This window comes from Lipophrys pholis, assembly GCF_963383615.2.
Source record: "Lipophrys pholis genome assembly, chromosome: 4".
NCBI classification, from domain to species: Eukaryota; Metazoa; Chordata; class Actinopteri; order Blenniiformes; family Blenniidae; genus Lipophrys; species Lipophrys pholis.
The window spans coordinates 2,596,985-2,611,258 of record NC_137637.1 but is presented as its reverse complement, the minus strand read 5'-3'; the positions used below and the strand labels follow the sequence as shown (position 1 = coordinate 2,611,258).

Genomic DNA, 14,274 nt, shown 5'->3' with positions numbered 1-14,274 from the left:
AACCTTTACTGATCAAAAATGCAAAAAACTAATAACAATTACATTAACTTTTCTTTTTTCACAAAGTCTATTAGAAAAGGCTTCAGACAAACTTCTTGGTTTTCATGATTTCTGCAGCTTTCATGCTTGTTTTAACACCACACGCGCGCACACACACGCTCGCCAATGCTCTTCAAGCTCCCTCGCTGCCGCCCTCTGCTGTTCACATGACGTATGACATCCACTGAAACAAGTTTAAAAAGAAGTGAGCTTTTATATTAACGCACAAAACCCCGACAAATTGCAGTTAATGTGTTTATTGTATCATCTTTTAAGACAGATCTGGTCATCAGAAAGTTAACAAAATAGCACACACACTATTTTAGAGAATAAAGCACCAATAACTCAAATTACACAGATGCTTGTGAAAGAGCTGCATAGTGTGTATCCTCAGTGAATGTAACAACTCCCCTTCCACTATATATTTATTTATTCATCTATTTATTTAATTGGAAAAATTTACAAAAAAACTAAAAAACAATGAAAAAAGACAAACATCCAACTGAGTAATAGAGATCACACAACACACACTCCATTTTTACAATGTGTGGCTATTTGTGATAAAAGTGCAAAAAAACACTTTAATAAGAAATGCAGTCTTTTTTATTACTGTCAGCAGGAACTTTACAGTACAGACAATAACAGCTTCAGTAGAAACTATAGAGGATTTCTCCTCAATGCATCTTCATAAATCAGTTTTGTTGATTTGTGCATCAAGTTTAAATATTCAAAAGATGCCAGTTTTTATCTTTTTCTTCACTTATCTCTTAATCTGAGCTCCAAATGTGGATTATTGGAGCATTTTTGAACAACAAACTGATTTGTGTGACGAGTCATGCTGCATGCGAGTGTTTCCTGATTCTGATTCAATAGAAATTATTTTAATCTTCATACATCAGTCAACGGGAGGAAGATGCTCTATAATCTGGAATTATTTTATTCTTCAGGCCTTTCCACTTTACGTCTATAATAGATCTTCTTGAAAACGTCAAACTTTCCACTTTAAAGAGTGTAAGACATGAAAACGACCACATGAAGTCAATGCAGGTTTTTTTTAATCTTTTATTTTTCACACGTCAGCCTGTTGATTACAAACGCTTGAGCTCGCTGGGCTGTGAAACCGTTAAAACTCGCCGGCGGTCACAGGAACCTGGCCAGCTGCAGAGACGGCCGAGGAATCGGGGGGGGGTCGCACATGTTTTGGCCCTTCAAGTCAAATTAAATATCAACAATAAAAAGGAAGAAAATGAGGCAACAAAACAGTTAAGACTTTTAACGATGGAGCAGGAACATAATGTGCTTTGGTGTCTCTTCTTCTTCTCTCGCCCTGGGAGCGCTTTACAGGCGTCGCCGCTCGTCTCGCGCTGTTCAAGTACAGTTTTTATTAAGTGCTAACGGAGGGCAGTGTTAATGCGAGTACACTGGAATAAGGCCGCGGTGCGTTTAAACTGTCTGCCTCGAGTCGACGCGGTACAGAAGAGAGAGAAAGAGAGAAAGCGTTCGGCTGCCTTTCGCCTGGAGACGAGGGAAGCTGGAAGATTCCACGAGAGAGGAGGGAATGACGTAGGCGACGGGGGAATTGGATTTGGAAGAGAGAGCGACTCCAGGCGTGACCGAGCAACTTGTTCAGCCAAATTAGCCGACGTCCGATTCGACTTCAGATCCATCCGGAAGCGTCTCTGAATCTTTGGAGGCCGCCGCCTCCTCTTCCTCGCTCTTCCTCCGGCTCCCCCTGCTGGTCGGTCCCTCAGTAGCGGTAGTGGTCGGGTTTGAAGGGCCCCTCGGTCGGAAGCCCCAGGTACTTAGCCTGCTTGTCTGACAGCTTGGTGAGCTTCACGCCCAGTTTGTCCAGGTGGGCCGCCGCTACCTGCTCGTCCAGCTGCAGACACAAAGAGACCATCACACACTCGTACGGGAATAGATTACACACACAAACATTTTGAACCAGAATAAACAATAATTCCGGGACACTCAGATTCTCCACAAACTACAAGACACAGTCACTCGAGCTCTTTCTGCTGTCGTCTTTCATAATCTGCCTTTTCCTTATTTATTCAGTGTAAACCTTAATAGTAGTCTATTTATCTGTACATACTGTGTTCCTTCTCTTTATCTGTTAGTTTATTATCAGTTGGGGAACCAGCAAAGTTTTTCATTGCACCGTTGTTATGGGAAAGTTGTTTTTGTCTCATGACCTGCGTTTTTAACCTTCAGTGTCTGGAGAGAAGCAGCATCTGGATCATTCTCAAAACATCTCTCTTTTTTTTTAAAGTGCTGTTAGACAAAACTAAACAGTCGCTAAGGTGACGTCTGTCTCTTCCTGCAAGAATAAAGTTTTAAAATTCTCTTAAACTTTAACTTTCTCTGTCTGATTCCTGTGTATTGCGTCTCCTATGGTTTTACTAGGAATTTCTCCTGAAAACAGGGTAAATGTCTATTTATCTGTACATGTGACAATAAATATCTTTAACATCTGGAGAAACTTGAAACCAGAGACGTCAGACTGATTTTAATCAAAGGGCCACGTTCCATTTCGAGTTTAAAATCTTTCTTTGTCGACGTGATGAAAATGACCAAACACTTACTACTGAAAATTTCTACAATCTCAACATGAAGCCAATTTTAAATAAACCTTTCTGGTGCAAACTACAGTGAAATGTTGAAAAAACTTCTCCTATAGCTGTTGCATTATGGGCGTTTTCACACCATGACAGCGTCAGCGATATCTCAACTCAGATCTACGTGTCGTGTTGCTTCGCTTAAGAAATCGAAAAAAACCCAAACATCAATGCACGCGCTGGGCCGGGAGGTTACGGAGGATCGACTGACCTTCTTGGGGAGGAAGTAGACCCCGATGGGGTATTTGGCCGTGTTGGTCCACAACTCGATCTGAGCCAGCACCTGCAGGACGGGACCGGAGGTGAGCGAACCAGGAAGAGCCGGTTCATCAGAACTCAAAGCGCCAGGAGACGCGCTGAGGCGCCGACGTTACCTGGTTGGTGAAGGAGTTGCTCATGACGAACGACGGGTGGCCCATCGCACAGCCCAGGTTGACCAGCCGGCCCTCGGCCAGGATGATGACGTGACGGCCGTTCTTCAGGCGATAGCGATCCACCTGAAGAGGAAGAGGAGTTAAATAGAGAGACTGCAGGCCCGAGCCAACCCCTAAGAGTCTAATCCGGCCCACGAGAGGAAATTTACCAGCTGTGACAAATTATGACTAACTGCAGTACATTTACTTGACCACCAGGGACACACTTTAGTCTGTATTATGTGGCTAAATTAGGATTGAGCTACAGAAGTACAAATGTGCCCACATTAACAATAATTTTCAGATTTAAGTTACTTTGATCACATATTTTCTGCCTCTGAAGATGTAAACATTGTAATAAAATACCACTGATCTGTTGTAAATCACGAGGCGTGACGTTGATGAAACCTCAGTTGCCTATTTTCAAATTTCAGGTTTGTCATGTGTTGTAAAAGGATAGTTCCTCTTAATGACATTAATACTTGTTCTAGTGAACCCATTCTTCTCCAATAAGCCGTATTTTCTAAGAACTCGTTCACACAAAACGTTTTCAGTGAAAACGCATCGTTTTTATATTTTCATTTCAGAAGTTTCCCGTTCACACAGCAATGTTTTGATAGTCCGACTACACGGAAATGACAACAGGAGAACACGGACCTTCTAGTGGACAGACGACCATGTTGGATTGTTATTACAGTGACTGTCAAAATAAAAGTCCCGGGAGAATATGGACTGGGAGTCTGAACCCGTTTCCATGGAGACAAAGTGTCTTCAAAAAGTCCCACCTTGGAAATAGTTTTCAAAAAAGTACCGTTGTTTAAACGGGGCCCTGAGTCGTCTTCGTTACACTTAATATTGCCGATGGCCTAAATCCCGACCCCCGCCTTAAAGCAAATCCATTTATTTACATGAAAAGTGAGGGATTGTTTTGGAAGAATTATGAATGGTACCATTTTTTTTTTTTTTTTTTTTTTAAATCGTCTGCCTGAAAGTCAACCTGTTGATCACATGTTGGTGGCGTGAGTCACTCCGAGTCCTCGACGTGTCCGAGTCTCAGTGCAGACCGCCACCGGTCGCTCTCTGCCGCCTCATGACACAGCTGCGACACTCAGTCGAGCTGCAACGCCTCGAGGGGCATTGGAAAATAAATAAAGAATCTCATTAGGGGATTATTCTTCACCTATTTAAACTCCTATAAAAATAAAAACATGTCTTCATTGCTGTGTAATCTCATTTCAGTCGTTTCACCGGTCCGACCGCTCGCTGTGTTTCCACTCGGAGCTCCAGGCTCGGGAACATGTGACGTTCCTCTCCGGGTTTCTTGCTCCCATGGATCAGAACATCTTCCATTTTTAACAACCAGACCAAGGCGGATTCTTCTGCCCTCCATTTTAATCACACGTCTGGTTTTAATGCAGCCTTCTGCCCGGTTTCCACCACTTTTATCATGTAGTTCTGGTTTTAATGTTTTGGCCCTCTGTTAATGCTTAAAACTTGTTTGCTTATTTATGTGAAGCACTTTGGGCAACACTGTGTGTGAGGGGTCCCGTATAAATCATCACATGGACAACCAGCTTTATATCCATCCGAGACCATTACCAACAAATTGGTGCTTAATAAGCTCCAATTTTGTCGTCTAGTTTCCCCCCCCCCCATTTTCTTCTTTCCCGTTTCTGCTTTTCTGTTACTCGGGTCTTTTTGGGTCTGAAAAACTTGTGAATGATCTTTATGGGCTATAAAATGTGTTAACGATTTATGAGGCACATTTCTCCATCAACAAATATCCATTAAAAAAAAGGAACACAGGAAACAACCATTGGGCCCAATTTTCACAATGTTTTCAAGTGAAAACAGAAAACTTCTGTCACGTTTTGGGGGTTCGTTACCATGGCAACGCTGCTCAGAGCCACTGAGTGCAACTTTTGGAGAACAGCTTCCAAGATGAAATGCAAGTAAACAACAGCAATGGCTAACTACAGCATTTTCATCAGTTTCCGTGGCAACAGACAGTTTTCAAAACATTGTGATATAAATGACAAGAGACAAAGACAAAAGACTAAAATAAAAAATACTGCTTTTTCACTTGAAATGTCCCGTAAACGTGTCAGCCTCATTAGACGGCTGCGTGGAATGAAGCCCCAGGAGAAATAAATCTGATATGAATCAAAACACTGGGAAACTTCGTTCATCCAGCGGGACGAAGTCCGCTCCATCGTGAGCGACTCGAAGCTGCAGCAGATTTACAAACTGAAACTTTTGAAGGGATCAACTTTGTTCTGGATGTTACTACCTGAGCCTTGACGTTGATCTTCTGGGCGGCGTTCTTGTTGAGCCAGCTCACGTCGATCTCGCAGTCGAAGTGTCCGATGTTGCAGACAATAGAGTCGTCCTTCATCTGCTCGAAGTGGCTAAAGGGCAAGAGACGCCGGTCAGAATCCCGACCCACGTCAGACTGACGGGAATTAGGAGGCAGAAGAAGCTCAGTCAGACTCACTGTCCGAGGATGATGTCTTCACAGCCGGTGGTCGTCACAAAGATGTTTCCTTCCTTGCAAGCTTCGTCCATCGTGGTCACCTCGTAACCTACAGAGACAATAGACATGAATCAGTTCACACACTCGAGGCTGACCATCAAAAACAAGAACAAACAAGGTTACTTTAAACATTCGTCAGTTCTTCAGTATTACTGTTAATCATTGGCCCACGAGCCTCAGGTTTGATCCCTGGTTTAAAAGACTGATTTCATGTCCAACTTCTAACAGACTGAACACATTCACACATCAGGAGACGGTTCGGGGGGACTGTGTTTACATGTGACTGAGCTATAAATAGACGCTTCTCAGTATTTAGTCACATGAACTCTTGTATCCGGTGTCCCAACTGCAGCCATGATCCATTGTTTACCAGCCGCCAGTCCTTTACGTTTCAATGAGCCGGCCAGCTTTAACAGGCTGGACGTTTCCTTGTGTCGTCGGTCTCCACTCACCCTCCATGGCTGCCTGCAGGGCGTTGATGGGGTCAATCTCTGTGACGATGACACGGGCGCCGAACCCTCGCAGGGCCTGCACGCAGCCCTTCCCCACATCGCCGTAGCCGGCCACCACCGCCACTTTACCGGCGATCATCACGTCGGTGGCTCGCTTGATGCCGTCGATCAGACTCTCCCTGCAGCCGTACAGGTTGTCGAACTTGCTCTGCGGGAGGGAGGGAGGGAGGGAGGGAGGCGGACGGTTTGGTCAGATGATGGCGTCAAGATTTTATATTTTTGTGAAGATTGACTGATTACCTTGGTAACGGAGTCGTTGACGTTGATGGCAGGCATCTTCAGCTCGCCCTTCTTCAACATCTTGTACAGGTTGTGGACGCCGGTGGTGGTCTCCTCCGACACGCCACGGATACCTGCAGACATCATGACCATTAGATTCATTCTACTGGGATTAAAAGGCGATGTTTACCTTTCTGTGTGACACTTAGAGATGCATGGATATTAGTATCAGGTATAAGATATAATAATGCATGGAGTATGCGTGCACATTAAAGGTCACAGATGCTACCTGGCGAGTATTTGTATATCATGCGTCAGCAATGTCACAGCAGATGAGGACGACGTCCACGGTTTGGAGATTCTTTGATATTAATGACAAAAGTAAGACAGACCACAAATGAAGCGCTCCCAAAATATCAAGAGGAGGAGGATAAGATACAAGAGACATTTGGACCAGCAGCGTCAGAACGATGTCGCTCAGTAGTTTAACTGCTCAGTGGATCAGGAGGATTTTACTCCCGAGCCGTGCTACATGCTAAAGAGTTTCAGGCTCACACACCAGCGATTCCACATGCTCAAGATGATTAAAGTCTGACTGATAGGCTACAGTAGTATTGATGGAGAGGCTGTGTGGAGGTGGTGACGTGTGGCTTTCGGATCCTTACGCCTCATATATAAACGATATAAACACACTCCTAGTCAAAAGAACAGCGCATGTTTTTATTAAGTGTCGGTGGCGTGAGTCACTCCGAGTCCTCGACGTGTCCGAGTCTCAGTGCAGACCGCCACCGGTCGCTCTCTGCCGCCTCATGACACAGCTGTGACACACACAGTCCAGCTGCAACGCCTCGAGGGGCATTGGAAATCTACAATTGTCAACGGGTCCTCCGACAACGTGCAACATCTGAACCCACCCGCCAGCAGCTTGGGGTACTTCGTGTGCACCAGGTTGGTGAGGTCTCCGCCGTCATCCAGGATCATGTTGAGCGGCTGGCCATCTTTGAAGTACAGCGTCTGCTCGATGCACCACACGTACTCCTCGTCTGTCTCGCCCTTCCAGGCGTACACTGCGGACAGAGACGGAGGCTTGCTATGGAATGGAGCAGGAAGCTGAACTTGTTATTCGTAAAGCGACAATTGTTTTCCAAGTTCTGCAGTGGAACTTTAACTAAATGTTACGCTGATTAACATCTTTTTTAAAACCTTTTTTTATTTACACACCCATTTACAGAATGACTCATCTTGAAGCAGAAAAGACTTCGAAAAGGGCAAAAGAATTTACTAAAATTGCCAGGCGTAGGATTCACACATGGGAAAACGTGTAAAGGAAAATAATCTAAAAGATCTATAATTGCCAGAAGTAGCAAGGGCTAGAATTGCTGAAGGAAGTTAAGCAGCTCAAATGAGTAAAACGGTTTAAACCACTAAAGGAAAAAGGTGAAATTGATAAAAGCTGCGACAAAATGGTTAAGAATGTAGTAAAATGTCTCAAATTGAATTAATGACACTTGCCTACAACTGAGAATGGAGCCAATGAGGCAAAAAGCCGAGTTGTTGCTGTTTTAAAGGTTTACCATGTTTTGTGTTTCCAGATTAATTATTTTTGGTGGAAAAGGACAAGAACGTCTAGTTTGGTTCTGAAAGCTGCAAATCTCTAGACTGGACTTAATATCATAGTAGCAGCACACTTCTGTTCACACTTGTTCTTTTTTAGAGGCACTAAATAGGCAAATCCTCTTATCAAACAGCAGTTATGAGACGTATTCCCATGCGGTCTTGGCTCCGTCCTGAAGGTGGCGCTTCAAACAGACTGCATGCGTTAGAGACTCTACTTCCTGAGGATCCTCAGGAAGAACAACCTCAAACCGGAGCTCTTGTGCTTCTACCGCTGCTCGGTGGAGTCGGTGCTGAGCTACGGCATCTCGCTGTGGTTCTCCAGCTGCACCACAGCAAACAGGAAGAGGCTCCAGAAGGTCATCACCACCGCCCAGAAACTGATTGGCTGCCCTCTCCCATCCCTGGGAGACATCTACAACACCCGCTGCCTCAGGAGAGCCCACAACATCCTCAGGGACTCCTCACACCCCGGTCATCACCTCTTTGAACTTCTGCCATCAGGGAGGCGTTTCAGGGCAATAAAGACTAAAACAAGCAGACTAAAAGACTCTTTCTTCCCCAGAGCTGTTGTTACCCTGAACGTCTCAAACACCAACAAACCCTGAACTGCTGTTTTATCCCCCGTCTTATAAATACTCCCTGGGACTGTACAGTTATGATGTCTGTAATTTTTGATTTTATTTTTTGCAGTTTTATAGATTTGTGTTTTTTTATAGCATTTGCACCAATTATCTTTGCACTGCTTATGAGAGCTGATATTTTTAATTTCGTTGTGCCTCCGAGGAACAATGACAAAGGAATTCTGATTCTGACCTGGGATGCCGACCTTTGCGATGGCGGAAGCGGCGTGATCCTGGGTGGAGAAAATGTTGCAGCTCGACCACTGAACCTGAGGACGACAAAGAAAGAGGCAAGTCAGTCAGGACAGAATTAAAAAATATCTAATATAATTGCAGACATCCGGGTGGTTTTGTGATTTGAATGTCAGTGGCGTGAGTCACTCCGAATCCTCGAGGTATCCGAGTCTCAGTGCAGACCGCCACCGGTCGCTCTCTGCCGCCTCATGACACAGCTGTGACACACACAGTCGAGCTGCAACGCCTCGAGGGGCATTGGAAAACAAATAAACAAAAATCTAATGCAATCATGCATGTCTGGTGATAAAAATCTGTACAGCCTGCCATGTTTTCATTTCTCCTCCAGGGATCTGGAAAACTCAAATACAAAGTGTACTTTAGGGATTATGCAGTAAATGGTGCGTCATGCATTGAGATTAAAAATTGTTAAGATTAAAGACAGAGGTGACAATGTTTTGTAATACGTGTCAAGGCTGCCATCTAGTGTCTAAAACATACAACTGCATCCAAGAAAGGAAGACGTAAATAATCTGTTTTTATCTTGAACACATGTAATAAAATAAGAACTAACCAGTTTGAGAGTTGCAGATGACGCAGAATGACAGACCGGTTTGTTTTCCCACCCAATCCGCTTCAGACTAATATTTGTTCTATATGTGTGTGTGTGTGTGTGTGTGTATCCTGCAGGATGAGACCGGTCCTGGCCAGGCTGATAAAAACCAGCACGATAACAGGACGCACCGGCCTCGAGACGGTGAGGGACAGAGCGCACAGGTTTGATCCAGTAACAAGATCAATGAAGCAGAACGTAGCTGTGACGCAGGCGCCAGTCCAGAGGACCTGCACTGAATTAAAACTCTAATCGAGTCAAATAAGGAAAAGGAGAAACTGGTTGTTTTTCTCCTCCTCGAAATGTTTGACCACATTGGAGGACGTTCAAAGAGGTTAGTGGATCTCTGTGGAAACTCTCAGCAAAAGCACAATGGATCAACTTGTCCTCTAATCAATGTTCAAATAAGTGATGCTCATTTTTCCTCATTTCAAATCGGAGCTGCACCACATCAGTAAAACAACAAGCAGCTGTGCCTCATATGAAGTTTTAGACAAGACACTGAACCTCAAGATGCTCCCAACAGGTCAGTCGTCATACTTTAGAGTGTGAGTGTGTGTAACAGTTTCAACACTTTGCTGTGGCTCATTTAAGTCAAGTGCAGTTTAATAGCTGAAGGTTAACCAACACAGGTTTTCATATTCATACAACTACTGTTGTTTTGGGTCATTTAACACACAAAAAATTATTTAACATGTGGTGTAATTATAACTGAATTATTTCGATTAATATCTGGTTTCTCTACTTACACTAAAATCTCCATGCTTTGACTATAATCCCACATTAAAATTCAACTTTTATAACTTGCTTTTATTTATATAGCAGTAAAAACAACAAAGGATCATCTCAAAGCACTTTTTCAGAAAAACAAAACAATTCCATTTGAGCGAGCACGGAAAAAAAAGACAAGTGCCCTTTAAACAGGAAGAAACCTGCAGAACCAGACAGGTGGAGAACCTTGCAGATACAGACAACCTTTTGTATTTGTTCTCTTGTGTTTAGAAGCTGCCAGTTATTTGTAACAGTGAGAGAGAAGAAGAAAGAGCAGTAAGCAGCCGGTAAACGTCACCTCGGCACCGAGGACCTGCAGGGTCTCGATGAGCACGGCGGTCTGCAGGGTCATATGCAAGCAGCCGGCGATTCGGGCGCCCTTCAGGGGCTTGGACTGACTGTACATCTCCCTCATCTTCATGAGGCCGGGCATCTCATTCTCGGCGATGTCGATGGCTTTACGGCCCCAATCAGCCAGGCTGATGTCAGCTGGGAGAGACAGAGACGGAAAAACGTCAAACCGTGGACAAACACGGCGAGTACTCCAAGTGTGCTCATTCAGGTCACACATTTCACAAATTACAGCTTTTTTTCCAACTCACTGGGTTGGAATCACACATATCTGGAAAAACTTCTTTTCACATACTTTAATGATTGACTGTGAAACTCATCACGTGTTCCTTTAAAACAAAAGGCCGCTTCTTGACATCTCGTTCTTTATGGATTTATTAGAAATATTGGCAAAGGGCGACCATGGCGTGCAGAATTCATCGCTGCAAAGATGAAAGTACAATTATGAGCCGCCAACATTAAATAATCTGATCATAAACATTAATCAGCTTGTGTTTCAAGGGCAGCTTCTTCTTTTTACCATCTATTTGACAACGTTTCCCTTTACTTGTCAAATTGTGACAGTCACGACACATAACATAAACCTGGAGGAAGTGAGACCATGGATTGGAAACCAGTATAAAAAAAAAAAAAAAAAACCAGAATTGATGAACATAAAGTTTTATAAGAACCAGTAAATAAAACCAATGAGTCTCTCACTTGTTTAAATCTCTAAGTCAAAGTTTTAAAGTTTACTCAAAATAATAAGGGCATGTAAATAATCAGTGAAGACTCTGGTTATTCTGTCATGTAGTAACTGATCGATTAAATAAGTCTGAGGCGTTGACCACCAATCATCCATTCAGTTGAATTACGTCAAACCACTGGAATTGTGGGAGGAAAGAAATTATATAAAAAAAACAATAGACTAAAGCAAACTAAACTACAAACAAATGTGCATTTCAAATAAAGAAGTGAGTAGTAGATGAGAGAGTGCAGGAACCAACAGGTCTGTCCAAGTTGAAGGAGAATGTGTGGACTTTGCCTCTGGCCTATCTGTTAGCAGCACATTGTGCAACTTGCTTTGCAGCCAGCTGCTGCACACTGCAGGGCAGCAGTCACAGCAGGTGCGCTTCACACTGAGAATTCATTCAAAGACCTTATAACAGAACGCTCGGCTCCAAAAACATGGGGGTTTCCACTACTCAACTGTTTTATGTTTACACGAAAGCAGAAGCTGCACTTTTTTTCTAATTTACACACGACTCGTGTGAGTAGTGGTGCTTTTTCCAACTTCTGGAACCAATTTAATTAGTATAATTGTGATTCAAAAATCTAACAATTCAAAATAAAATACGTAACCGTTCAGAGAAAGAAACACCACGTGTAGCAGCTGCTTCTTCCAGAGCAGCTTATTTTCTGCCTGTTCCTGTCAGTCACGCGCACGGCATCATGGGAAGTGTTGTTCACGCACACGCCCGGACACAGTCGAATAAGCAGTAGGTGAACTACAATACCCAGGATAGTTTGGGGGACGAGAAGTACACGCTGACGGATTCATGTCGATTCATTCTCATATTTACGACAAAGTCTGCAAACTACGAATATCAAAGAGTACAAAACTGCAAAATGCAAGACAGAATAACTGTTTAACAGCTAGACGACTATAAAGAAAAAGTAATGCTGGGTGCTATCAAGTTAGCAACAACGAAGCTCGAGGCTTTACCGACGAGCACATTACACCTGCAAACTGGAACTCACCGACTTTGTAGGGGAGTTTCTCAGACATGGTTTTGAGATGTTTTGGTGCAGCCAGGGTGAGTGTCGCGTCAGGCAGAACGACAGACTGGAGCAGAGAGGGAGGGACCGAAAGGCGACGGCTCGTTTTTTACGTTTCCACGAGGGGGCGGGACCAAGTCGGACCTGTTTTGGATTCCCATTTGCTGTTCAAACTCCCGCCCCCTGCACGGATGATGTGATTGGATATCGGTTGATGTAAGCCAGGCAGCCAATCAGAAGTCGACCTGCCGAGTGGTTTTAGCGGGTTTTGTCCGGACTCCCACAGTGTTTTCTTGTTAAACAGAAGCAGTGTAATTATTGTATTTTGTTATGTAATCCTGGCTTGTCAAGTTTAACGCGCACTGACGTTCTACCAGTAAAATCAGTAAAACTAATTAAAAGAGCACACGGCAAAAATAGTAACTAGAACTGGCAATCAGTAGAACGCAGACCTAGTTAGCATCGCCTAGTTAGCTGTTAGCTCAGGTCAACGCTAACTAGCCTGTCAGGTAGCAACATCTCAGTGTGAAACACTGAGCAGGGAGCATCTCCATGGCAACAGAGGCTGATCTCAATTGATCTCCTCCGTGAGTTTTCTCTCATCTGCTTTGCATGGGAAATTTTTATCACCGTACTTTGGGAATGTATTCAGAAACGGTTTGCTGTTATCACCCCAAAATATAATCGATTGGCCCTTGGATGATGTCAGATCATTCCAGAAAATTTCATGCAATTTGGGCAAGTATTTTTTGTGAAAAGTTGGTCAAATATATATATATACAAACTAATAAATGAATATCAGTTTTTTTTTTTGCACCAGCTGTGTTTACATGGTCACTGTATTTTCAATCTGGTTGAGAGATCAGATTGTCCCGCTTATATGAACACTGGCTGAAGTCTTCTGACTGACGAACCAGATTCATGTTTTCAAGTGAAGATTTAAAATTGTTGTTGCGTTTTGTGTTTTTACATGACAACGGTGTGCAGAGTGGCAGAGCCACTGAAAATGCAATTTTTTAAGAACAGTGTCCAAGGTGGAACTTTTGAAAATGGGCTGATAGTTGTTATGTAATCAAGGGAAAACACAACTTTCTGAAAATATCTTACTGTGTTGGCCACATATAGCTCCTGCCGCCATGACCCCAGTCTGAAGCTGGAGCTGGCATAGAAGGTGGATGTTTTAAAATAAGCATATATTATCACATGTAATGATCAATGGCCAATTTTGTATGAATATATTATAAATCTGGTTGAAAAGTAGACTATCTGCAATGATTATGAATCCAATTTGATCATAAGATCGTTTGCTCTGGCAGACACAGACCACTCCCGGATGTGAACATCCAAGGAGAGCTGCAGTTTTAAAAATAGTCTAACCCAGAAGTGAGGCTTTTTGCAATATACCTTTAGTAATTTTCAGCTTCTCACTCATCTGTTTCAAGGATAAAATGCATCTTACTCACCAAAACGTCCCATTATAAAGAGATAATCAGCGTTTTTCACCTGTCACTGGTCATAATCTTATGGCTAATCAGCGGATATACTGACAGTGATGAAAACATGAACCCTAAGCTCCTATACTTGCTACTCGTTCATGTCAGTACTCACAGGTCTTCAGTTTGTCGTTGTTTTCAGCCTAAATGTCATTGATAGCCATGAGCCTTATTTCTAAATTGAACAGTTAGAATTTTGTTCCATTTGATTCAGTTACATAAGAATGTTTCTTTGCAACACGACAATAAATGTTGAATCTCTTGAAAAGATCAAAGAACAGATCTTGATCTGGTTAATCCTGCCTGATGTAGACCTGAGGCGTAACAGCAGAGAGACCTCAGCGCCGCTCAACAACACATGATCAGAGTTTCTGCAGGGAGAGTTTCAAAAAGCTGCTGGTTGTTGTTAAAGTGTAGCGCGATACAGGGACATTGGGTGTCGGTCTTGCCGAGGGTCAGAAGGTGTCACTCAGGTCCTTTGAC

At 43.3% G+C, this 14,274-nt stretch overlaps 1 protein-coding gene across 1 annotated transcript; it reads right to left on the bottom strand.

The window, feature by feature from the left end:
* Positions 1-627: 627 nt before the first annotated feature.
* On the bottom strand, positions 628-12,377 carry ahcy (adenosylhomocysteinase). The gene is made up of 11 exons (XM_080461108.1): positions 12,281-12,377; positions 10,488-10,678; positions 8,765-8,840; positions 7,249-7,401; positions 6,356-6,468; positions 6,056-6,263; positions 5,565-5,652; positions 5,361-5,478; positions 3,032-3,154; positions 2,869-2,940; positions 628-1,918 (listed from the first exon to the last, which is right to left on the bottom strand). Exons 1-11 carry the CDS (start codon positions 12,306-12,308, stop codon positions 1,787-1,789), a joined length of 1,302 nt encoding a protein of 433 aa, XP_080317234.1. The 5' UTR covers positions 12,309-12,377; the 3' UTR covers positions 628-1,786.
* Between the last annotated feature and the right edge of the window lie 1,897 nt (positions 12,378-14,274).

Excerpts from the sequence above, each read along its gene's own strand:
- ahcy (XM_080461108.1), bottom strand. The coding sequence starts at position 12,308 with ATGTCTGAGAAACTCCCCTACAAAGTCG. Across the intron at positions 10,679-12,280 it reads GAAACTCCCCTACAAAGTCG|CTGACATCAGCCTGGCTGAT; the intron begins GTGAGTTCCAGT and ends TGTCTCTCCCAG. Across the intron at positions 5,653-6,055 it reads CCTGCAGGCAGCCATGGAGG|GTTACGAGGTGACCACGATG; the intron begins GTGAGTGGAGAC and ends TTGTCTCTGTAG.